The 25,094-nt window shown below is 44.7% G+C and overlaps 1 protein-coding gene across 1 annotated transcript in view; it reads left to right on the top strand.

Moving 5' to 3' along the window:
* Vamp4 (vesicle-associated membrane protein 4) overlaps window positions 1-11,883 on the top strand; it is an 18,855-nt gene extending 6,972 nt beyond the window's left edge. Inside the window, exons 3-7 of the mRNA XM_013015558.1 lie at window positions 5,591-5,646; window positions 6,358-6,458; window positions 7,399-7,478; window positions 8,854-8,905; window positions 11,249-11,883. Of these exons, the coding sequence (XP_012871012.1) occupies window positions 5,591-5,646; window positions 6,358-6,458; window positions 7,399-7,478; window positions 8,854-8,905; window positions 11,249-11,277 (318 nt within the window). The 3' untranslated portion in view covers window positions 11,278-11,883. The remainder of the gene's footprint in view (window positions 1-5,590; window positions 5,647-6,357; window positions 6,459-7,398; window positions 7,479-8,853; window positions 8,906-11,248) is intronic.
* The last annotated feature ends 13,211 nt before the right edge of the window (window positions 11,884-25,094 follow it).

Genomic DNA, 25,094 nt, shown 5'->3' with positions numbered 1-25,094 from the left:
TTTCTGGTGGTTTATTGGAGATAGGAGTCTCACGGTCTCTCCTGCTCGGGCTGGCTTTGAACCACGATCCTCAGATCTCAGCCTCCTGAGTAGCTAGGATTACACGTGTGAGCCACCAGCGCCCCGGCTGGGTTTTTTCTTGATTATCTTATGTTAGATCTATTAGTGTAACCTGAAGATCTATTTTGGCTTTTAATTATATTTACATTTTCAGAGTCATAAAAGAAAATAGGTAATTTTCTATAGCATTTTTTAAATCTACTTCCACAAGTTCTTTCGTATTTGTTAATAACCCTAATCCATATTTTAGATTCAGGCTTTATTACTTTTATGACAATTTTTAGTTTAAAATTTTTGCTCTGTGTATCAGGTGATGCTAGCTGATGAGTAATATGCTATGGTGATATCTAATGTTGGAAAGACATTAATTCTGATGTAAAAGGAGAAGTTGTAGATAGCAGTAAGTCACTTGATTCCAATTCAGACAGTCTAGCACACAGACAAGGAAGAGTCGCCCTTTCTAGACTGCAGTTAAGTGGGTTTGTTGGGTTATTCCTGTCAGTTGTGGGGCTTGAACTCAGGGCCTGGGCGCTGTCCCTGAGTGCTTTTACTCAAGATTAGTGCCTTATCACTTTGAGCCAGAGCTTCACATCTGGTTTTCTGGTGGTTAATTGTCGGTAAGAGTCTCACAAACTTTCCTGACTGGGCTAGTTTTGAACTGCAATCCTTAGCTTACAGCCTCCTGAGTCACTAGGATTACAGGCGTGAGCCATCAGCGCCCTGCTTAGTTAAGTGGTTTTTTTTTTTTTTGGGGGGGGGGTCCAGTCGTGGGGCTTGAACTCTGGGCCTGGGCGCTGTCCCTCAGCTCTTCAGCTCAAGGCTAGCGCTCTACCACTTGAGCCACAGCGCCACTTCCAGCTTTCTTTCTTTTTGCTTATGTGGTGCTGAGGAATCGAACCCAGGGCCTCATGCATGCAAGGCAAGCGCTCTACCACTGAGTCACCTTCCCAGCCCCAGTTAAGTGGTTTTTATATTCTGCAAATATTGCCTGCAGAATGTGTTCATACTTCATCAGTACCTGGACCGTGATTGGAAACCGTTTTATGACACTCTCCTAAGGGAGACATGGATGTGAGTGGAAGATGGCTTCCGGTTACCCCTTAAGATTCTAGAGGAATCTACCAAGAGTCAGAGTTGCTGTGTTCAGTCACGCCTATCTGCAGTGTGTGAATGACTGCAAGGGTACCAGGATGTTAGAGCTGAGCCAGGGTGACCGCTGTGTCCATGCACACCTGTGTCCACACCTCTGCGTCTCCTTCTCGTACACTTCAGTTGTTGATGAAGTAGAGGAATGTAGTGATGACATGCTGTGTCTCTGCCCTGCCAGTTATGCTTTACCTATCTGATAATCCCATAGAGAGAAGGTCTTCCAGTTGAATCTTAAAACCACTGCGGTTGTACATAGTAGTTAATGTAGATTATATGAATACGTATCTATGTTATCAAGTGTCAAACACAAATGGATATGTACATGTATTTAAATTCTTACAATAACTTTGTCAGTTGCAGAATTTTAGAGGACTTGTTGAGAAAATATAATGACTTTTACTGTGAAGCTGGAGACTGGCCAAAAGGAATTAGAAGTCAGTCATCAGGATGGCTCAGCCTCACGAATTGCTGATCAAAACAGGACCACATTGACCATGTGCCCTGCATGGCAGACATAACCTTTCACACCAGTTCCTCAAGAAAACCTCTGGCATTAGTTTAGTACCTAAAATTGATCATTATCATTAAGCTATTTTATTACCACTTAACATCTCAAAAGCAAATTTCTTTTTTTTTTTCTTCTTTGGCAGTGCTAGGGTTTGAACTCAGGCCCTCATTCTTACCAGGCAGGTGCTCTGCTATGGAGCCATGGGTCCAACCCTTTTTGCAGTAGTTATTTTTGTCCCTGGACTATGAGCCTCCTTTCTCACACTCCCCGCTGTGGCAGGGGTTGAGGCAGTCTTGCTGCTTCTCTGGCTGGGTTTGTCCGGAGCTGCAGTCCCCCGTTCTCACCAGGCACGGGCCATCACAGCCATGACAGCGTTTCCTGGGCTGGCCTCCAGCCATACGTTCACAATCTCAGCCTCCAAGTAAGCAACAGATGTGAGCCACCAGCACCTAAGGGAGTATTTCTTGACTATATAGATCATCAGCATTGCTGCTTTATTTGACAATGATTGTCCACTCATTAATGCTGAGAACAGATTAATATAACAAAAATAACCAGCATCCCTTTTTAGGGTATTTGGAGGAGCAAGATTTTAGTTACTTGCCTGTATATAAAGATTTTGGGGTTTTTTTTTTGGGGGGGTCCGGTGGTGGGGCTGAACTCTGGGCCTGGGCACTGTCCCTCAGCTCTTCAGCTCAAGGCTAGCGCTCTACCACTTGAGCCACAGCGCCACTTCTGGCTTTTTTCTTTTTGCTTATGTGGTGCTGAGGAATGGAACCCAGGGCCTCATGCATGCAAGGCAAGCGCTCTACCACTGAGCAACCTCCCCAGCCCCAAAGAAGATTTTGGTTTTCTTTGGAATGTTTTCTTTGCTTTTTAGTTAATAACATTTTTAATATTACTCTGCTGAATGGTTAATATTCATGAATAAATAATCTCCCAACTATGAACAATAGATGTAGTTGCAACAATAAAACAGAACGTTAAAACTTCTTTTGTCAACAGTACCTGAAAAGACCACAAGATGGGGATGTTAATGATGAAGATACATGTTTTCCTTACAAAATAAGGGAGGAGTATGTCTTGTAGAGCACAGATTTTTCTTTCTAGTGGAAAAGCACATGCTTAGTCTTTGAAAAACTATGACTTTTAACTCTATCAACAGAAATTACCACCATCATTTCAATGTTGAGAAAAATGCAAGGCTAACTTGCAGAGTGGTGTCTGTAATCACCAACATAACGAGCGATAAGCTGTATTGCAAAGCCAAAAATGAATTTACAGTCTCTGTTCTACAAGAGGATGTAAAACAACATCGGAAATGCCTTTTTCTGTATGTTCTGTACCCTTTCTTCATATGGCCTTCACGCCTGATTCACAAACTTGCTTTTCCACGGAGAGTCCTTTTCCATTTCAATTAAATGCCGTTATCTTTCTACTGTCGCTCCGCTGCACAGGTTATGAACTTAGTTATTGCGTGGTTTTTGTCCCCACTTCTCTACCCTATTTATCTATCATTTAGGGTAAACGCCCTGAAATGACCCTAATCTTACAGGGAATGAGGCTGGTAGCATGTGTTCCCTTTTTCATCTCATAGGAAGTGGCCCACACCATTCAGCTGTGTGTTGTCAGGCTCAATGTGCTTAAAGGTGTTCTGCATTGTCATATGCTGCTGAGCTCTAGTTTTATTTAACTGTGGTCAGACAACACAAGGAATTATGTCAGCATATGTCTGTTTGCTCAGATTGCTGCAAGTACCAGGACATGATCTATTTTGGAGAAGGGTCCATGGGCTGCTGAGAATGTATACTGAATACGATACTCTGTAGCTATCTTAAATGCAGTTGGTCTATTGTGCTATTTTGTTTTAATTAGTTCAATTTTAATTGATTTTTTTTGTTTGGGTGACTTACCTATTGGCGAGAGGATATAGTGCTGGGGTCTTAAGTCTGGTAGTGTCTGTTTAATTCACTTGGATGTGGTGCTATTTGATGCATATAAATTAGCAATCACTTTCTCTTGTTGGATCATTCCCTTAATAAGAAGTGACCTTTAGGGCTGGGAATGTGGCTCAGTGGTAGAGTGCTTGCCTAGCATGCATGAAGCCCTGAGTTTGGTTCCTCAGTACTACATACACAGAAAAAGCCAGAAGTGGCACTGTGGCTCAAGTGGTAGAGCGCTCGCCTGAGCACAGAGACACTCAGGGCCTGAGGTCAAGCCCAAGACTGGCAAAAAAAAAGAATTGACCTTTGTTATTCTGACTGACTTTAGCTTGAAGTCTACTTACCGTATGTCAATGTGGACACCCTGCCTGGTGGGGGAGCTTCTGCTGTCTTTCCACCCTAGCCAGCCAATGCGTTGTGAGTTGGTTTTTGCTTATTTATAAGGTTAGTGTAAAGGTAATCAGTACATCACCACTTCCCTCACTGTCTCCCAGTTTTTCCTTTCTGTCCCCACCCAAACATAGTACCTAGTGAGTATCACTGCTACATTTGTTTACCCTTCTGTCTCCACCCAAACATAGTACCTAGCTAGTATCACTGCTACATCTGGTTTTTTTTGGTCCGGTCGTGGGGCCTGACCTCTGGGCCTGGGCACTGTCCCTCAGCTCTTCAGCTCAAGGCTAGCGCTCTACCACTTGAGCCATAGCACAACTTCCGGCTTTTTTTTTCTTCTGCTTATGTGATGCTGAGGAATCGAACCCAGGGCCTCAGGCATGCAAGGCAAGCACTCTACCACTGAGCCACCTTCCCAGCCTCACTGCTACATTTGTTCACCCTCACGTTCCTCCATCTTTGTGGAGATGTATTCTTAGAGGCGACAAATAATTGAATCGTGGTTTTTGGTCCAAGTTGCCATTCTGCTGCTTTACTTTAGCCTATTATTATCAGTTATATAAAATAAAAATCACTACCTACAAATTGCAGGTTTTGTTCTTGATGAACATAGATTGAAATCTGTCTTATTATAGTTAAGTGTAAGTCTCTACAATTACTGCTTAAATCTCTTTCTCTTAAGTCTCTCTCTCTCTCTCTCACGCACACCCACACACACACACACACATCCGTACACCAATATTGTAGCTTGAACTCAGGGCTTTATACTATTGATGAGCTTTTTCACTCAGTGTTGGTAATGGAGCAGTACCTCCACTTCCTGTATTTCTTTCTCAGGCTAAATCTGCCTGGCAGGAATTATGCTCAGTTTCTTCATTTATTAAAGAAATATTAGTACCTATTTTGCCCAGACTATTATAGTGGAGTTCTAATGTAGACAAAATAGCCAGTATTCTTGCATTCATTGAACTTACCTTCTAATTGGGAGAGGCAGAAAATAGGCAGGTAAGTAAGTTAACAGACAATTGTACTTTGTGTTAAACACTGAGATCAATTGACGGGGTTGTCCATTTTATTCTTTGTTGTTTCCTAGTACCTAAAACAGGACATCATAGGTGTTTATTACTTTGTTGGAAATAGTGATTGAAAAAATAAGTATTTATGAACTGCTGTTATATAGGAAAAAGCTCTTTAGCTCTCCGCTTAGCAACAAGACATCTAGAGGCTCAGGAGCTATTTCAGATCTTTGGGAGGAAAAGCACTCTGCATGTCCTTGCGTGGTTGAGCTTCGGTCTTAAATCCTTCTGTAGAATGATGTGTGGGAAGCATGGAACTCTGGGAAGTTGTAATGATCCTGAAGACTAAGTGCAGATAATCAGTGGGTGTGTTTAATGCTTTTAAAACAAGAGACAGGTGATTATTAGCAAGTACAGTAATTGGTATTTAAATGTGGGGGTACTTCGGACTCTACCTGTATCTAAATGGGCTTCCATTTTGTTTTTTGACGCAAACTCTTTGAAGGCATAGCTCAAAGGAGAGAGATCTTTTTCAGAATTACACACAACCATGCCACAGCTCTAAATCTCAGGGTTAGTTTGAAGAGGATAAGATGGGGTAAAGGGCAGAGAAGAAATGTGTATTATGAAGTTTTTATTTAAAAAGCTCCCAGCTGATAACACATTTTTCCTCCCCAACTAGAAACAACCACATGTCCTTATTTACTTAAATACACATATCTATTTAATAATTAGTTGCTAATAATCTAATGTACTTCACACATTTTTGTGTTATAAGAAGTAGAAGTTCACTTTACTTGTCTTTTCAAACAGTTATTGTTGTGATTATTTCATACAGTGAACTTCAGATAGTTTTTGTATTGTAGTTAGGGCATCAAAGGGAGACTGGACACTTGAGCAGTCTATCTCTTAACTTGAGCTATCTCTAACAAAGAGTTAGGAAATGTGGAGTTAACAAATGTTGGTGGTTAAGAACCAATTTTAATGTTTAAGTTTGGATATATTTGCATAGAACAGTCTGAAATTTGGTTTGAGTGGGCTCTAACACCTAATAAAAAGGAGAAAAACATATTTTCATTTTGGAGAATTATAAAAGCAAGTTTTTTCATTTTTGTTTCCCACTCGGCACTTGTGAGTGTTCTCAGTTGTTGTAACCCCTCTACGTTTAAGAGAAAATTAGAACTCTGTGAGAATTTGCTAGTCTTTATCACATCCAAAAAAAAACATTTCAGAAGTTATGAACAGTCTTAGTAGGATAATAAATAATTTATATCTTCTTTTAAACTAGTGTGCAGAGTCAGGTGGATGAAGTTATTGATGTCATGCAAGAAAACATTACAAAGGTAATTGAAAGAGGGGAGAGACTCGATGAGCTGCAGGACAAATCAGGTACGGACACCTCACATGCTTACTGATAGTATTAACCCCTGTTTTCTTGATGTATGTCTCCTATTCGTTTAGCCTTGTTTAAGAATCTTGACTTAGTTAATATTTGATTCTGAAAGTTACAGTTTTTCATGACATAATTTCAGTTCCCTTTACTTTGAGCATCTAATCATTGAAGCACGTCCTAATTGTTCAGCCAGGAGTGGACACTTTTAAATGCATTGTTTTAGAGCGATTTTTTTCTTTTTTGACTGGCTGCATTGCTTTGCCTTGTGTTTGTCATGATGTGAAAGCTAAGGTCTGACGCCCTTTTTTTTTTTTTTTGGGTCCGGTCGTGGGGCCTGAACTCTGGGCCTGGGTGCTGTCCCTCAGCTCTTCAGCTCAAGGCTAGCGCTCTACCACTTGAGCCACAGCGCCACTTCTGGCTTTTTTCTTTTTGTTTATGTGGTGCTGAGGAATCGAACCCAGGGCCTCAGGCATGCAAGGCAAGCACTCTACCACTGAGCCACCTTCCCAGTCCTCTGATGCCTTTTTAAAACATGTACTTGAAGCATATCTGATACTGTTATTTGTGCTCTCCGATACGTCATTAACCTTTCTTTACAGACTGATATTGGCCATAGTGCTGTAACTCCTCCTGGCATATATTAGATATGCAAATGGTGAATGGTTAAGTCTCGACAGATTTGCTTGACCAAAAAATGCAATCTTTTAAAAAATTGATAGTTTTCCTTCAAAATGACTTACTTAAGCATTTCTCAGAATGGAATCATTCCCGTGAGTAATTTTTCTCTAGGGATGTCCCAAGCCTTTTTGTTTTTGTTTCTTACACTGGGAATTAATTTGCAGCTATAGGAATGAATATGTTCTCATCTTTGTGGGACTGGGTTAAAGAATCCTGTTCTGTTGTTTAATCCTCCTTTCCACCCTCTACGTGATACAGAAAGCTTATCGGACAATGCAACTGCTTTTAGCAACAGATCGAAACAACTTCGAAGGCAGATGTGGTGGCGAGGCTGCAAGGTAAGGAGGCCAGTAAATACTGTGGAGCTTGGTCAGCTCCCAGGTAGCTGCCAAGGGCTTGGGGGAAGCGGAGCCCTGCAACGTAAGCTCTCTGAGGACAGGGATTGGAATGGCCTTGCTCATCTTTTTTCCTTCTGAGCTGGGGCCATGGTGGGAAGTCGGGACATACATGTTGGGTTAATCAGTTACTCTGGGGATGGGACTAACGAAAGGACTCAAGCTGCGCCTAAAGGGCGGTTTGGCTAGATGGCTTCATGAGAGTCACACACACCTTACCCATGACGAAGCCAACTCTTTCTATAATTTTTTTTCCTGGCAATACTGTCTTCAACTAATCACAGAAAAAGGCTGGAAGTAATGCTGTGGGTCAGGTGGGAAAGAGCCAGCCATGAGCAACAGATGCTTAGCGACAGCACCCAGGCCCAGAATTGGCATAAAACATTTAAAATAAGAGCTAGAGAAAAATTTGATTTTCTGTTCAGAGGGGACAAATTTAAAGCATTGCATAGTCAGAATCTCTACTGACAAAACGGTTAAGGGAAAAAATTCCATTGTCCCTCATTATCCCAGAGAAATAATGCTTTGACAAGAGAACTACAGAATCACTGCACTACAGACACCGCATCCCCGCAGGGTACCTCATGGGAGCGAGCCTACCTCTTAAGTCAAGGAAGACCACTGATCATTAAACCACTGATTTTACAGTGAATCTCATGTCCTGTGAGCAAATCTGTTTTTCCTCCTTATTCTAGGTGTAATCAAAAAATCACAGACATGAGTACTATGATCTCGCATTTTTAAGTTCAGAAGTAACTTTTTAACCCAGACTTTGCCATATGCTAAGGGTTTCTCCCAAAGGTCATCTAGAGGAACAAACAGTTATATAGACCTGGTACTGTCTGGTCTCCGGCATTCACCGGGCAGGCACAATCACAAGGTTATAAATATCACATAAGGACGGACCCTGGAGTGTTAAACTCTGGGTTTGCTGTCTCTGTTCATCACATTATGACACTTGTACAGAGCTGCTGAAGTATCACACACTTTTCCTGATCTTAAGGTAGAAATAGCATAAGAAACAGAGCATGCGCAGACCTTTGAAAAGGCCTGTCTGGAATGCTTTGCTAGAACAGTTTTTCTGCAGTGCAGCCTTGAATGACAAAGTCCAGTGAAGTAAAAAGCTTCAAATTAAGGGAACTCCTAATTATTTACAAAAGGCTGCAAACTCCTTGGAGAAACAAATTGGAAATCTTTGAAGGAGCGTCCCTGTTGCGTGCTGAGTGCTGAGCCTCTTCCATGGTGAATAGGAGAACAGATAGTCTTGGCTTTGTTTTCAGACGGAACACCTCTCATGTGCTCTTTTTGTGTATTGTAGATAAAAGCCATCATGGCTTTGGTTGCTGTTATCCTTTTGCTAGTGATTATCAGTAAGTATTTATTGACTTAATTCTTCTTGGGTTACTTATTTTGCAGTTCATCTTAATTCCTTTTAACTTGAGTTGACACGGGTATATCTAAAACAAGATTGAATAATGACTTCTGACTTGTGAGTCTTTAACCTACAATGTATGAAAATGCTCTTAAAGTGGCTGTGAGACTTTATGTGCACATGCACATGTTTTTATCTTTGTCAGATTCTTACACAGAGCTCATTTCCTCCTCTTTGCCCACACCCCAAACAAGGCAAGTCTGGTTCCTGTTATACCAGAATATTCATTTTTTTGTTTACTGCTAACTTCCAGGTACTATTTTTGTACCTAATAATGCTGTTTGGGAAGGGCATAGCCAGTGAAATTCCTTAGGTAGCTTTTTTTGGTGTGTGCATGTTCTGGAATTGAACTTGATTTGGAACATTAAAGCATAATTTATCCTTAATGTTCTTTCTGTTTGTGCACCTGCTGGGCCTGGAACTCAGAGCCTGTGCACCTGCTTGGCTTTTTCATTCAAGATTTCTGCTCTAACACTTGAGCCATACTTCTAGTATTTGCTGATTATTTGGAGGTAAGGGTCTTTCAGATTTGTCTGTCCAGACTGGCTCTAAACCTCAAATCTCACATCTCAGCCTCCTGAATAACTTAGTGTTTTTTTTTTAAGGGCAAATCATTTCCAGTATTTACTTTTTGTTTAACATTTCCTTGTCTGAAGTTTTAGGAAGCTATTCTTTTTTGTTTGCTTATGGTACTGAACTCAGGGGTCTCTAATTGCTAGGTTGGAACTCTGTTACTTGAACCGTATTTCCAGCCTGCATTTTTGCTGGTTATTTTGGAAACTGAGTCAGTCAGGCTTTTCTTACCTTGACTGACTTCAGGATGCACTCTTGGCTCTCTGGCTCCTGAGTCCAAGTGCGAGCCTGCAGCAGCAGCTCTTCTGTTTTGAAAAAAATACTTATGTATGGATTGTAAATTTGTTGACTAGTAGAAACCTAGCTGCCATCCCGAAATCGATCTTCATGTTACTTTTGCAGTCATTTGTAAGAGTTGAGAGCTGCAAAAAATTTCGCTTTCCTGACCTGCAGGTCTCCAGCAAAAGCCAAACAAGGCAGTTTTGGCCTTTTTGTTCCAGTTCTTATGCTTAGATAAGCATCCTTTATGTAATCCATCCCAAATTTTTGTGCTTTGTGTTGAATTTGCAGTTTAAAATGGACCCCAAGCACAATCCTGAAGCAGTCTACTAAGTGCATGAAAGTTGGGAGTGCTTAACAGAACACATGTGCCTTTATTTAAAAAGCACACATAAAAACAAGCTTATATATGCATTATTGACAAAAATGTGTTAGTCAGAGCCTCGGCCAAATGTAATCCTATATTTTCCCTAAGAGAAATGGTTCAGGCTGGGCACCAGTGGAGACTCACGCCTACTCAGGAAGCTGAGAGCTGAGGATCATGGTTCAAAGCCAGGAAAGTCCATGAGACTCTTACCTCTAGTTAACCCCAAAGCTGGAAATGGATCTGAGGCTCAAGTGGTAGAATGCCATGAGGGAGCGAGAAACAACAACAACAACAACAAAAAACCTAGGGTCCCAGAACTGGTACAAAAAGAAGAGAAAAAGTTCAGAACTTACTAATGCAGTAGGTTTTTTTTGCATTTTTTGTAACTATTTCTAGTAATACGAACCAACAGTATATACTGGACATCATTGAAAATGTGGTATAAAGGAAAAAAATTGACTAATCTCAGCACACAGAGATAGTTATTATTAATAAACTATGGTAGGCTGGGAAGGTGGCTCAGTGGTAGAGCACTTGCCTTGCATGCACGAGGCCCTGGGTTCGATTCCTCAGCACCACATAAGCAGAAAAAGCTGGAAGTGGCGCTGTGGCTCAAGTGGTAGAGCGCTAGCCTTGAGCTGAAGAGCTGAGGGACAGCGCCCAGGCCCAGAGTTCAGGTCCACGACCGACACAAAATAAATAAAATAAACTCTGGTATATACATCCAGTCTCCCCTATCAGTGTATCGGCATGCATTTCACAAGCTGAGATGGTGTTTTCTAACTGAATGTATTGCACCTATCTTCCCATGCCATTAAATAGTTTCAGTATTTCAACAGCTGCTTGCTGCCATTGTGCCATACTTTAATTGGGGTGCCAGAGTTAGACATTTGGGTTGTTTAATTTGTTGTTTTCTTTGATTATTTATTATCTCAGATAAAAGTTTAGTCGTTGGCCCTTTTTAAAAGTGGACACACATATATTTAGGAATATTGCATCTAACACAGCAGATAAATCAGATTTTGATAAATATTTTTTTTTTACTTTTTTTTTCTCTTACAGTTCTTATAGTTGTGAAATACCGTACTTGATTTGATGACAGAGATCCTCATTAAACAAGATCTGGGACAATAATAATAATAAAAGATTGCTGCATAATTTAAATGAAATCTATGTATATAACTTCCCAAACTCCTTTTTCAAGGAATTAAGAGGCAAGTATCCCTTCAAATTGGAGCATTGAGAATGTCCAATTATCGTCTTTCCTTCTAACAAAATCTCCTTTGTATAATTATGTTTAAGGCAAAGATAACTATTTTGCTGTATTCCAAGGATCTAATTTGAAGCTAGATACTTGCCAGTTCATTGTTGGTGTATATAGCTAAACATTGGTGATAGTATTTCATACTAGTATGTTAGTGATATAAGGACTTGAATTACTGCATCAAACGGGGGCCAGACTGGGGTCCGGAAGCCTCTGTTGAGTACCAAGTTATTCTGCTAAACGCAGTGCGTAACGCTCCGTCAGCACTTGCAAGAATACCCTTCTCTTCCTGTTGGAATTGCTTTACCAGCGCTTTCCACGTGTGTGTGGAGTTGTAACAAAGGCTAAACAAAGGCTAAATGTTGTAAATGTTTCTGTCTTCAACCATCACTAAAAACACTCTAGTAAACTTACTTTTGCTTATATAAGGGAATATGTTAGTAATTCTTTTGATAGTTGGATTATGGAAATGGGAAATTTGAACAGTGTGAAAATAGCATGGTATCCTAAAACTGGAGACAATAAAATTATTGGAAAATGCTGCTGGCGAGTTTGGAAATGACCACGATGCAGCTACCAGCCGCGATCTAGTCTGTAAGGCGAGAACAGCCCTGATTAAGGGAGAGTCACAGGCGTCTTTTTCCTGGTTTTATTTTGTTGCTTGTCTAATCATCTGCTCCAGGTTTTCTACCTGTGCATCCTCTGAGCCCCGTCAGGCGGTGGATGTTGCACAGTAATGAGCAGGCAACCGTGGGAAGCACTGTAGTCGGCAGGGAGGGAGTGAGAGGCAAATGCAGGGGCTGCCAGACCACTGGTTTTCACAACAGTCCAGTGTGCCAACGCTTTGTGTTGCTGGAGCAGGTCAAAGTGACCAGCTTCACGAGTCTGCAGATGTTTGTGCCCCTGGCCGTCTTAAGTTAGAAATAGGGTTAATAGAAAATAATGCTCCTATATAACATTTTATCTATTTGATCATTGTAATTCAAAATGTATTAAACAGAATCTATATGTGTTTCATTTTGCAATAATTAGTGCAAAGAGGCAAAATGTTCTTTTTAGAATGGAAAGACACTTAAAGGCATTTTAAATGATGTTTAAGACAATCGAAAGAGAAAAATCTAAATAAAATTGCCAAAGTTTATGGTTTCCTTAAAGCATTCGAAAATAGGTAAACATCTTGGTAATTACGTCATGTTGCCAGTGTAATGCTGCCTCCTCTGGTTGATGCTCCTGACTGGGAGCCGCGTCTGAATTGCTGATAACTCCTTTGACAAAAGTACTGAAGAAAAGGAGCATTTTTACAACTGCAGGAGCTAATAGTTTAGGGATGGAAATATTTTTAACTGAAAGGGCAAAATCAGTTCTAACACAATATGTACGTCCTTTATCTGGGTTAGAACTAGACTTGAGTAGTTTTCTGTTAGTTGGTGTCGAAATCTGGTTTCTCTACAATATCTGCTAGTGAAGATAAAGATTATTTCTTTAATTTCCAGTTCTTCCTTTAATACAGTGTGCCACTTTTAAAGAAACAATTATAAAAATAAAATTATAAAATATTTTTAAAATCTTAATCATAAAAATAAAGAAAATATTTATATAAAAACATTGTATATATGTAGTTGTCTTTGTATTTAAGTTCACTGTGGCTGGGCACACTGGTGGTGGCACGTGACCCCTAGCCCTTGGCAGTGGTGGCTGGGCTCCTGGCTTACTTGGGCTCCTGTCCCCCAATCCTGAGTCAGCCCCGAGAGCCCTCAAATGGCTGGCATGTATCTCTGTGACAGCCCTGTGGCACTGTGAGTGACGCGGGCTTCCTAAAGTCAGAAACAAGGGGAATGGTTGTTCAGATTGTCGCCAGCCTGCTTTGGTTCCTTGCCTTAACCATTGTTTCTCTCATTCAGCTCAGATCATCCTGCACTTGAAAAACTGAAGTCACACCGTCATCAGAACAGTCATTCTTTAACAACAGTGAAGATGAACAGAAACATTCAAGTAGCTTTGCAAATAGTAGTTGGAACTGAGTGAAGTCCATTCACTGTTCTTATGCCTGAAACGTAACCTTGTGATTTGTTTTTAATTCCAGCCGCCTGTTGCCTGGCAGCCATTTTGGCATTACAATTCTAACTAACAGTTCCTCCTTCTGATCATAACATAATAATACGTATAGTCTTTTGGCTCCTCTGTCCTAACAGAGCACACTAGAAATTTCCCTAAGGTTTTGTAAACTTGGAGATTTTTTTTTAATCTTTTGGGGGACTTCTTGATTCAAAGAAAATTCAATGTTGAAGGTGGACCAATGTCTAAAGTGGAGGGAGAGAAATTAACACATTATATATGTATATAAAAATGCCCTCTGGGAGCTCTCCTGTAGACTACCTGTCGCTATAGTCCTTTCTGTATATTTCTGTACTCTGCATTTGAAAATTATAACGTTGGCATCATTAAAGCAAAAAGTGTTACCTTTCAATTGTGTGTAGCATGCGGGTGCCCTATAAATGCTTATCATGTGCCGGCCTGAGCGAGGCTAAGAGGCGACACTTGCTGCCTGAGGCCCCGCCCACACCCACCTGCTATCCCGCAGATACTTGGTGACTAGGAAATGTGCAAGAAATGTTCTTCCATGTTGAGAACCAACGCCATCAGATGCCCTTCACTGTATCCAGTCACTGTTATTATACCCATTGAATGGTGTTTGCACATAGAAAGGAGATTAGAGTCAATCTTATTTTTCTATGATTGGGCGAGCGGGGAAGAGCATGAATCAGTCTACATTTCTGAGAATGCAGTGTATATAGTACTTAATGTTATACAGACAATTGCCACAAAACTGGTTGGAAAGAACCGGAAAGTGCTATTCACCTCATCCATCGTTTGGGGTTTCCCAAGTGGGAAACGCCCAGCACGTAGCCATGTAAGTTCCTCAAAACCATTTGGCACGTGGCAAGACAGACATTGAATGTTCCTCATTGGCTGGTATGGCCGACTGTGTATTGGTGATTTTGTATGGCCTGTAAGGATGTTATAAAGATCCAAATGGCCCTCGGCAGGAAAAGAAGCTCCTCTCCCCCTGTGGGGCTGGGGCTTTTTAATTTATTTTGTATCTTTTGAGACTGTGTAGCCGTATAGCTAAGGCAGTTTCCAGACCTCCTGTCCTCCTGCCTCAGCCTCCTCCTCAATGCTGGAATTACAGGCCTGCACAACCATACCAGTCTGAGATGGAGTCTTTCTAGATCACTCAGGCTGGTCTCAAATCCTGGGCTCAAGAAATTCTGCCTTAGTCTCCTGCATAGCTGGAACCACAGGTGTGCAGCCCTGGGTCTGGGTGGGCCTTCTTTTTTAAGTTTGATGTTCGTCTGAGTTTTTTTTCTGTAAATTAAACAGAATGAAGGGTGGGGTCACAGACACTTTTCCTCTGGCTCTTGCTTTGTATTAGGTGAGTAGGAATTCAGAGGGAAGTGGGGGTGGCCCGTTACGGGGGTGAATGTGTGAAAGCAGGGGTTGCCCATGTGTTAGCACAGTGCCGCATGTCCCTGGTGATGCCAGGCCAGACGGTGTGGCACAGACGGCCGCAGGGGCGGCCGGTGGGTGGGCAAGGGCTGACCTCGAGATCTTATAATCTAGTGCAGAAACAAGTCTAGTTTCGCAAGTTACTGTTTGTTTCATTTGAAAAGGTGATGAAATAAAACCATGTGTTTATTTTAAAGCTGCATAGTAAGTCAGAAATTTAGTAAAGTGTCAGGAACTCAGCTGTAACTCGAAGCCCTGAGTTGAGGCCGCGCTTTCACGTCTGACTCCGCGCCCCACCGCTTGATAAGTGCCTTTGACGCTGTGGCGTGCGGTGGAGACGAGCGGGGTCCACCCTGCCCTCCCCCAGCCTCCACCCCCAGAGCCATCCTCAGTGTCGCCAAGTTCCGCGCTTTGTGTTCATCTTGGATATGTATTTGTAGCCTCTCCGTGGTAAACAGGAAAATAAACCATTTCATAGAAAGTAAAAGCCACACACCTTGGCCTACTCTGTGTTATCTGTTGCCTTAACCCCAACGAAAAGTTTATCTTAGCAGGGCCACCTGCACAGCCACCCTCATGTAGTCCGTCTGCTTCCCAGTGAAGCGCACGGGGAAACTAGACAGTAAGCACTGCTCAGTGTACAGGATTGCTCAGTACACGATCACTGTGCACTGTTGGAAAAGCAGATTTTACAGGGAAGCACATTCTCTGCCGGGCTCAGAACACCAGCCCGGCCTGCGTCGCCGCCTGAGGCCTTGGGCTAAGCCCTCCAGCCTCCCTCCCTCACCTGAACTGCGTCTTCTGGACTCTGAAGAGGTGTGGGAGGGTGTGTTCCGGGCACACGCACTGAGGTTTGCCCATCAAGGGTGTGTCTGGATGAGGCTGGGGGGCCCTGTCTGTGTGTGGAGCAAGTACCGTCCACTTAACCCTGGAGCAACCCAGGCGGGAAGGCAGGTCTTCCCCAGTCCCAACAGTCAACCATTGTCAATGCCACCAGGTCCTACAGCCCTCTGTGGGGCAGAGAGATTGTCAATGCCAGCAGATCTACAGCCCGCTGCGGGGCAGAGCAATTATCAATGCCAGCAGATCGACAGCCCGCTGCGGGGCAGAGCAATTGTCAATGCCACCAGATCTACAGCCCGCTGCGGGGCAGAGTGATTGTTGATGCCACCAGATCTACAGCCTGCTGCGGGGCGGAGCGATTGTCAATGCCAGCAGATCTACAGCCCGCTGCGGGGCAGAGCAATTGTCAATGCCACCAGATCTACAGCCCTCTGCAGGGCAGAGCAATTGTCAATGCCAGCAGATCTACAGCCCGCTGCGGGGCAGAGCGGATGTCAATGCCAGCAGATCTACAGCCCGCTGCGGGGCAGAGTGATTGTTGATGCCACCAGATCTACAGCCCACTGCGGGGCAGAGCGGATGTCAATGCCACCAGATCTACAGCCCACTGCGGGGCAGAGCAATTATCAATGCCAGCAGATCTACAGCCCGCTGCGGGGCAGAGCGGATGTCAATGCCACCAGATCTACAGCCCGCTGCGGGGCAGAGCGGATGTCAATGCCACCAGATCTACAGCCCGCTGTGGGGCAGAGCAATTATCAATGCCAGCAGATCTACAGCCCGCTGCGGGGCAGAGCGGATGTCAATGCCAGCAGATCTACAGCCCGCTGCGGGGCAGAGCAATTATCAATGCCAGCAGATCTACACAGCCCACTGCGGGGCAGAGCGGATGTCAATGCCAGCAGATCTACAGCCCGCTGCAGGGCAGAGTGGATGTCAATGCCAGCAGATCTACAGCCCGCTGCAGGGCAGAACAATTGTCAATGCCAGCAGATCTACAGACCGCTGCGGGGCAGAGCGGATGTCAATACCACCAGATCTACAGCCCGCTGCGGGGCAGAGTGGATGTGTTTTCGGCTGTAGATTTGAAGGAGTGTGGATGAAGAGCCAAGGGCAGGGCACGCTGGCCCACGAGCAGCCTCCCCCAGGTAACACTGGACGCCAGGGACCGTGCCTAGCACGACAGACGCGCCTTGGAAGCCCGGTCATCGCTCCGCTGCCTCTCCCCCTCCCCTTGTTCTTGGCTCTGTTCAGAGCCGTGGGCCGCGCGGCCGTCTCGGCTCGCTTTTGTTTAAGCCCCATCCGTCTCATCTGGCCAAAGCCACGCGTGGCCTCCTCAGCCTCCGCGGTCGATGGAGCCGTGAGTCTTCTCCGTAAGACCGGCTTCTGGAGTTCGGGTCCTCCAGGCTTTCTTCACCCCCCCTCCAGCCTCTCCAGAACTCAGTCCTGTGGCAACGGTGCACGCGCCCCCAGCAGCCTTGCCTACCATACTGGCAAATCCCATGAACTCAGGCTTCTGCGCTACTGTATTTGACACCTGCATTTACTTGATTCAGATAGAGTCTGTCCAAAACGAAATTCCAATGCTGCAATCCCAGCATTCAAGCTGCAGTAGAATCAGGAAACCAAGGTGAGCTCAGCTATTTAGCTCCCGACACCAGAAACCTCGGAGTCCTACTCATCGGTTCATTTTGCACGGAACTGATGAGAGAGACTGGTTTTACCTCTGCAGTCTGAGCAGCCCTCACCAGGGCACAGCCTGCTGCCGTAAATGCTCCAGACTTCCACCATCACCCTGCTTCCCACCGTCCACTTTCAACCGACTGGTGCAGGTAATCCTTTCAAGATAAGAGTCAGATGCTGCTGCTTGCAATGCTCCCATGGCTTCCCACCGAGTAAAGTCTTCCCAAAACCCCCAGTCCTTTAGTGACTGCGAAGTCCTCCTGTCTCCCTGTCTGTCTGTAGAGGCCCTCACCTTGCTGTCTCAGATGCCGGGTCACTCCTGCCAAGGCCATCTGCAGAGCTGCATGAGCAGCTCCCCTGAACGCCTTCAATGGCCTTTTACCTTTGAATGCAGGTGCTTTAATTTAAGTATATCAACGAAAGCCCTTGCCCCGTTTTCCATGACATTTATAACCCTTCTAACTTTGATGGTGTCCAATGAGTGGGTGCCTCTCTACTTGCCATTCCAAGTATAGGAAGGGGGGCGGCTTGTTCTCTGATCCTAAACCTCTGGCCAAGACAGCAAGTACGATAATGAGTGCTCACAGAATTGTTGAGTGTGCTTCCAGTATCTTGAAAATACGAAGAACATACTATTGGTAACAATGTGCTGTGAGGATGAAAATGGTTTTTAGGGTGTTTAGCATCTGCATCAGAATGCAAGACACGGCTTCTGTAACAAACTCACAGCAGAGAAAAGTGAAAGTACGATCACGAGCTATGAAGACCCTTCAGCTCAGCTAAGATGCGAACACGTTAAAGCGACTCTCCAGGACGAGAATCGCCAAGCACAGCGCAGGCCCGTGTGGAAGCGGCGAGGCACAGAATGGTATAGGGAAAGTGAGCCAGCACCAGTTGCCCAGGCCTACGTCCCAGCTACGCAGGAGGCCAAGATCCAGACACAAAAAGTCCCCGAAACTCCCCTCTCGGAAATAACCAGGCAAAGGCCAGCTAGAAGTGTGGCTCACGTGGTGGAGCATGAGCTGAGCAGGTGAAGGCCCTGAGATCAAATCCTGGTCTCTCTCTCTCTCTCTCTCACACACACACACACACGGGAGAGAGACAGGAAACTACCCCTGTGGTGCTGAGGAATCAAACCCATCACCACAGACACCGTCCACATCCGTCCTCCCCTCTACGAGGCTAATCAGGATGTCCTGGCTGGTGGAAGGGGGCCGGCGCCGATGGTGTCTGGTGATGGTGCCATTGCTGACATCCACTTCGGGGGGGGGCTCTGGGGGGATGTAGAGGTCTGCATGGACTCTGGCATTGGAGAGGAACAGGAGTCACGTAGTGAGAGGACTTGGGGACGAGGTGACTGCGGCGGAACACCATATTTGAGAACAGTAAAATGGCAAGCGGAAGGCGACTGGTCAAGAATTTAAGGCAAAAACCTTTTACAGAGCAGTTAAAGAAGCTTCCATTTCCCAAGGCTGAAGAGCAGAAGGGGCAGAAGTCAGGACCTAGCCTTAACTGTGAGGTACTGACTTCAAACAAGAATGAATTCTGGGGGCTGGGAAGGTGGCTCAGTGGTAGAGCGCTTGCCTCGCATGCATGAGGCCCTGGGTTCAAGTCCTCAGCACCACATAAGCAGAAAAAGCTGGAAGTGGCGCTGTGGCTCAAGTGGTAGTGGCTAGCCTTGAGAAAAAGCAGCTCAGGGACAGCACCTAGGCCCTGAGTTCAAGCCTCAGGACTGCCAAAATGATGGTGGTGGTGGTGGTGATGATGATGATGAATTCTGAGCCTGGGTAGGTGTGTGCCCAAGTCAGAGCTCCGCAGGGGAAGGAACGGCACCTGGACGTGAGGTGGAAGCCCCTCAGGAGCCAGAGTCTTCGGATTCTGCTGAACTTTTGGGTCCTGCAGAAGTAACCTAACCCTCAACTCCCCCGACTTGCCTTTGCTCAAACGTGATGCTGAAACTCAACCAAGGCGATGCAGCCGGGCGCCATAGCTCACGCCTGTAATCCCAGCTACTCAGGAGGCTGAGATCTGAGGATCATGGCTCAAAGCTAGCCCGGGCAGGAAAAGTCTGCGAGACTCTTTTTTTTTTGTCGGTCGTGGGGCTTGAACTCTGGGCCTGGGTGCTGTCCTTCAGCTCTTCAGCTCAAGGCGAGCGCTCTACCACTTGAGCTACAGCGCCACTTCCGGTTTTCTGGTGGTTTATTGGAGATAGGAGTCTCACGGTCTCTCCTGCCCGGGCTGGCTTTGAACTGCGATCCTCAGATCTCAGCCTCCTGAGTAGCTAGGATTACAAGCGTGAGCCACCAGCGCCCGGCTTCTGCGAGACTCTTATCTCCAATAAACCACCAGAAAACCAGAAGCGGCGCTGTGGCTCATGTGGTAGAGTGCTTGCCTTGAGCTGAAGAGCTGAGGGACAGCGCCCAGGCCCAGAGTTCAGCCCCATGGCCAACAACAACAAAAAAAGATAATGATGATGGCACATCCTGAAATCAGACTGTACCTCCCAACCTGCCACCAGACTCCAACGACATTGAAGATCAAGACAGAGGCTCAGGAGTTTACTCCACACTTCCAAAGATGAGGTGGGTCATGAGCAACACTGGAACTAAAAGGCAAAGAATCACCAGGTCCACCCTATCACACCAGGCTGCTCACAATTTCCAGGATCCGTGCAACGTTTGAACATAGGATGTCTTGCTCAAAAAGCAAGCACATAAAGCTCTTCCTTCTAAAAACATGTTAGAAAGCATCACGGGGTCAATGCCAGCTCTCATTGGGGAAATGCATATCAAAACCACATCGAGATACATCTAACACCCATTAGGATGCTTATTACCTTAAAAGAACAAGAGTTTTGATGGCTCAAGCCTGTAACCCTAGCTACTTGGGAGGCAGAAAAGCTTCATGAGACTGTCTCATCCAATGACTGCACATAGTGGCTCACCTGTCATCCCTAGAAATGCAGAGATGCACAAGTAGCAGGATCACAGCCTAGCTAACCCAGGAATGAAGGGAGATCTTATCCCCAAAAGAACCAGTGCAAGTAGGGGTGACTGGCAATAGAGAACCCAGACAAAGCCCTAAATTCAATCCCCAATGGTACAAAAAAAATGGTGGTGAGGATATGAAGAAATTGAAATCTTTGTACCCTGATCGGGGTACAATAACTAGGGATAGCCATTATGAAAATCAGACAAACGTGTGTAATCCGATCAGATCCTATTAACTGTTAGTGGTTAACTAGTTGGAAATCAGTACTGCCTTACTCACATATACCCAGTAACTCGTAACAACCTGGCCCCAGGGAAAGAGACCTCAAGAAGGTCTTGGGTGTGTGTGGGGGGGAATCCTAGGGGTCTTTTGTTCTCTGTGATGGATATAAAATCAATAATAAATCCATCTGTTAGAACTGTCTGACTAGTGCTCTACTACTTTGAGCCACAGCGCCACTTCTGGTTTTCTGGTGGTTTGTTAGCGATAAGTCTCACAGACTTTCCTGCCTGGGCTGGCTTTGAACCGTGATCCTCAGATCTCAGCCTCCTGAGTAGCTAGGGTTACAGGCATGAGCCGCCACCGGCGCCTGGTCTCTGTTGGTCACACCTTCTGGAACAGCACTCTGGGCTGGCAGACGGTACCCAGCAGTCCACAGGGGTTTTTAAGTACTGGGAGAGTGTCAAGCACAGTCTGCATGCTTAATGTGAATGATCTCGACACCAGTTACTCTGTTACACTCTGTTCCTGTGTAGAGGTATTCTGGTTGCTGCTGGCAGCTGCCACTAATGCTCTTGTTAGCATTAGCAAAATACAGCCGCAGACTGGCCCAGGCAAAACGTGAGCAAGACCCTATTTCAACCAACAAGCCGAGTGTGGTGGTAATCCCAGCTACTGGGAAGGTATAAAGGTCCAGGATGGTCTGTGCTAAAGGATCAGAGCTCTGGCTAGCGAAATGAGACCCTCAGTTCAAACCTCAGTACCCTCAAAACAAAAGTCGTTTTTAACAACAAAAAATGCTAGTGATTAGTGGACCATAGCTTATTTTATGAGGAAATTAAGAAAATTTCATCATTTTGACCATTTTTCCCATTAGTCTTTGCTCTTGCTGATAGACCTCCAAACGAAGTCTGATGGTTACCCTGTGAGTAACACTTGTCTTTCCTATTTTACCCTCCCTGCGTGGAGGGGCCTCTTTAGCGTTGTGAAGATGCAACCAACATTTGTAAACCCTCTACTTCAAACACACAGCACACGGCAGCCCCCACAGCAGCAGCCCCCACAGCAGCCCCACAGCCAGCCATTCTCGGAAGCGCCTTGCAGTGCTCACGGGCAGCCTCAGCTTCCAACTTTCTCCCTGGGGCATTATTTCCTGTTGCGTATGTTTTGCCGATGTTTTCCCCAAAAGTTTCCATTATCCTGTCCACTCCAAACGTTTGCCTTGCCTTCCACAGCTGGCCTGACTCACTTTGCAGTGACTTGCATTTGCTGCACGCACGGCTGCGTCCACTTGGGCTTCACGGCGCGGCTGAGCCTTCCACAAGCTCCTGCTGCCTGCACAAATACTGCGCCACGAACAAAACCTACCCACTTCGAACCCATTGCTGTTGAGCCTTAAAGTCCATCTTCATTTCACTCCCCTCAGCTCCTCTCCCCTCCGTCCAGACTGAATCACCTTTCAAGGCCAGCTCACTGGAGAGCCACTAAGTCTTGTTTATCCTAAAAACTTGGCCAGCGTATTGGGAATTCTGAACAGTAAGCTCTACTTCAGGGGAGACTTTAGGGGGAGAGAAAATAGCTTTCCCAGAAGCAGGCGGCCAATCCAGACTCGAGCCAATCCAGTTTTTTAACATTTCGAACGACTTCTCCCTCCTTTGTTTCATTATAAGGAGGGCTGGTTGAAGGCCACGGAGGCCTGGTCGCTTTCAAACGCGGGCCACGACTGTGCTTGTAAACAGGTTGTTTGTCTGCTCCTCCTGTTTCCTGCTTGGGTCCATTCATCAGAAGGGCGGAGTATTTCTGAAAGGGGCTTCTGAAGAAACACTTGCTGGACTGCGTTAATTAGAAATACAAGACTGCTCTAGAGAGACTGATGAGTCCCTTCTTGGCATTCTGCTTGAAACTGAAGCCGATACCTCCAAGTAAATACTGGGCGCTTGCATCTGCCAGCAGCCCCAACCGTAAACTCACTCCAGATGTGTCTCAAGTCGTAAGTATGATTTAACAATGACACGTTTAAATGGAAGCGTAACTTTTCCCCATAACTAATTTGATTGCTAAAAATAAGTGGAGTAAGACTTTTATATTTATAGGAGATCCCTGAGTGCAGGGGTCCGTGGGTAGGTGGGAGGGATCGTGTGCCAAAAGGAGAGGTCTGCTCACCTCTGGATGGACTAACATCCCAATAAAGCCTTTGTGAGTTGAAAATATCTGGCTGTAAATGCATTTCACAGATCTGACCTATTGAACAACATAACCTAAGCAACACAGTGCTCTGGGAAGTATCAGGTGTTGAGCCCAGTGGTCCTGAGCGTTCGTGAGGGCTGGGGTTCAGCGCCTCTGCCCAGCAGCGCATCGCACTGCACCTGCGTTGTATCGCAGATGCACTGCGCCACCTCCCCCAAAAATCAAAGGTCAAAATCTGAAGTGTGGTTTCGATGGGCTGTTATCACTTTTTATATTATTGTAAAGTTGAAAAACTGTGAAAACATTAAGTTGGAAGAATCTGTATTTTGGCTGTAATATATAACTATTAACCAAAGCTTATTTAGACATAGAAAGGAGGGATTTTACTGAACGTAAATTATTCTTAAATAAATGCATTTATATTACAGAATACAAAAATAGAAACTGAAATCTCATGTATCCTAATTTCTATGGGCATTTTGCTATACGTATAGATATCTTTTATGTATAAAATAGATATTTAAAAACCTAGGGTGACATTGGGTAGCAGTTTTATAGTTTCACTCAACACAATATTTTATATACCAATCATCTTCTGAAACTTTACTGCTGACTTTTTTATTTTGTGATGTATGCTATAGTTTCTTCAACCACTCCCTTAGTAATTGAAAGTTAAGGGTTTCCTGACAGTAGTTTACAATTATAAAGTATCTCATCAATATTGTTAAAACCCAATGGCCACTTGCATGTATACAAAGTAAAATGGAATGATTTTCATTAAACAACAAGAAGATATTGTATGCTATACTGATACAAAATCACAGGCTTAAAAACTGGTCCAAAGCCAGGCACTGGGGGGCTCACTCTTTTCATCCTAGCTACGCAAGAGGCTGAGATCTGAGGATTGCAGTTCGAAGCCAGCCTCTACAGGAAAGTGTGTCAGACTCTTCTCTCCAAATAAACCACCAGAAAAAGCCAGAAGTGTCTCTGTGGCTCAAGTGGGAGAGCACTAACCTTGAGCAAAATCAGCTCAGAGCCAGCACCCAAGACCAGCAAAATAAAACAAAACAGTGTGGCCCATGCTGGATGCTAGTAGCTCACCCCTGTAATCCTAGCTACTCAAGAGGCTGAGATAGGACAGTTCGGGGTTCAAAGCCAACCAGGAAGAAAAGCCTGTGAGATTACTTGCAATTAACCACCAAAAATCCAGAACTGGAGAGGTGACTCAAGTGGAAGAACACCAGCCTTCAGTGATAAAGCTAAGAGAGAGCATGAATTCCTGAGTTCAAGCCTGAGTACTGGCATAATTGATAGGTAGGTGGGTGGATGGATAGATAGATAGACAGACAGACAGACAAAAGTGGTTTATTTAACCAGTTCTGGTAGCACCCCTTGTAATCCCTGCACTCAGAGGGCTGACCCTTTTTGGAAGAGTGGTTCAACCAAACAAATAGAAGGAACAGCTCCCAAGAGCATCTATTCCTGAGCTTGTTCTGTTTCTCTAGGTGAGATGAAGGCTGATAAGGTCAGGATAACCATTTTCCATGTCGGCTGTAATTCCTCATAAACACCAGTATAAATCAGCAGCTGCTGTGTCTTTGTGTCTTGGATTTCACAATGGGGGGAAATAGTCATACCTTCACCGGAAGCATCCTAATTAAAGTCAACGGAGCCATGGGTATTTCCCGGATGCTCCTGAGCCTGAGCCTTGGCCTCCATGTACACCTCTGCATTCCTGGGCAGAGCACTTCAGCCCGTTTTAGATCACCACTCACGCTAGGATCTTGGACAAAGCCACATTTTTTTCTCATCTGTAACACATTATGGTAATGACAGTACTTACTTTATAAGTGTTTTATGGAAGATCGGTGAAGTCAGTCTGGTAAAGTGCTTAGCCTGGCTCCTAGCACATGATAAACCCAATCACCGTCAGCTCTTGTTATTGTTATAATCTGCGCCTCTGCTGCTCCTGTGGCTCTTTCCCCTTTGCATATAAACACGTGAAGATGTTTTTATCTTAGCATAATAATAGTCCTTGGGCATTAACTTTTATTTCTTTTCCTCCCTTTTATTTCTCTCAACTCATATTCTACCTTTGTCTTCAACAACGCACACACAGCCTAGGAGAAGGCCTGAGGAGCCGATAATGCTGACCCGGCCCCAGCCCCGGTCAAGTTCCCGGGTGATTCAAGGACACAGCAAGGGCACGGCACT

The sequence above is a fragment of the Dipodomys ordii genome, unplaced genomic scaffold (genome assembly GCF_000151885.1).
Source record: "Dipodomys ordii isolate 6190 unplaced genomic scaffold, Dord_2.0 Scaffold27, whole genome shotgun sequence".
NCBI classification, from domain to species: domain Eukaryota; kingdom Metazoa; phylum Chordata; class Mammalia; order Rodentia; family Heteromyidae; genus Dipodomys; species Dipodomys ordii.
This window is presented reverse-complemented; position numbering and strand designations above follow the sequence as displayed.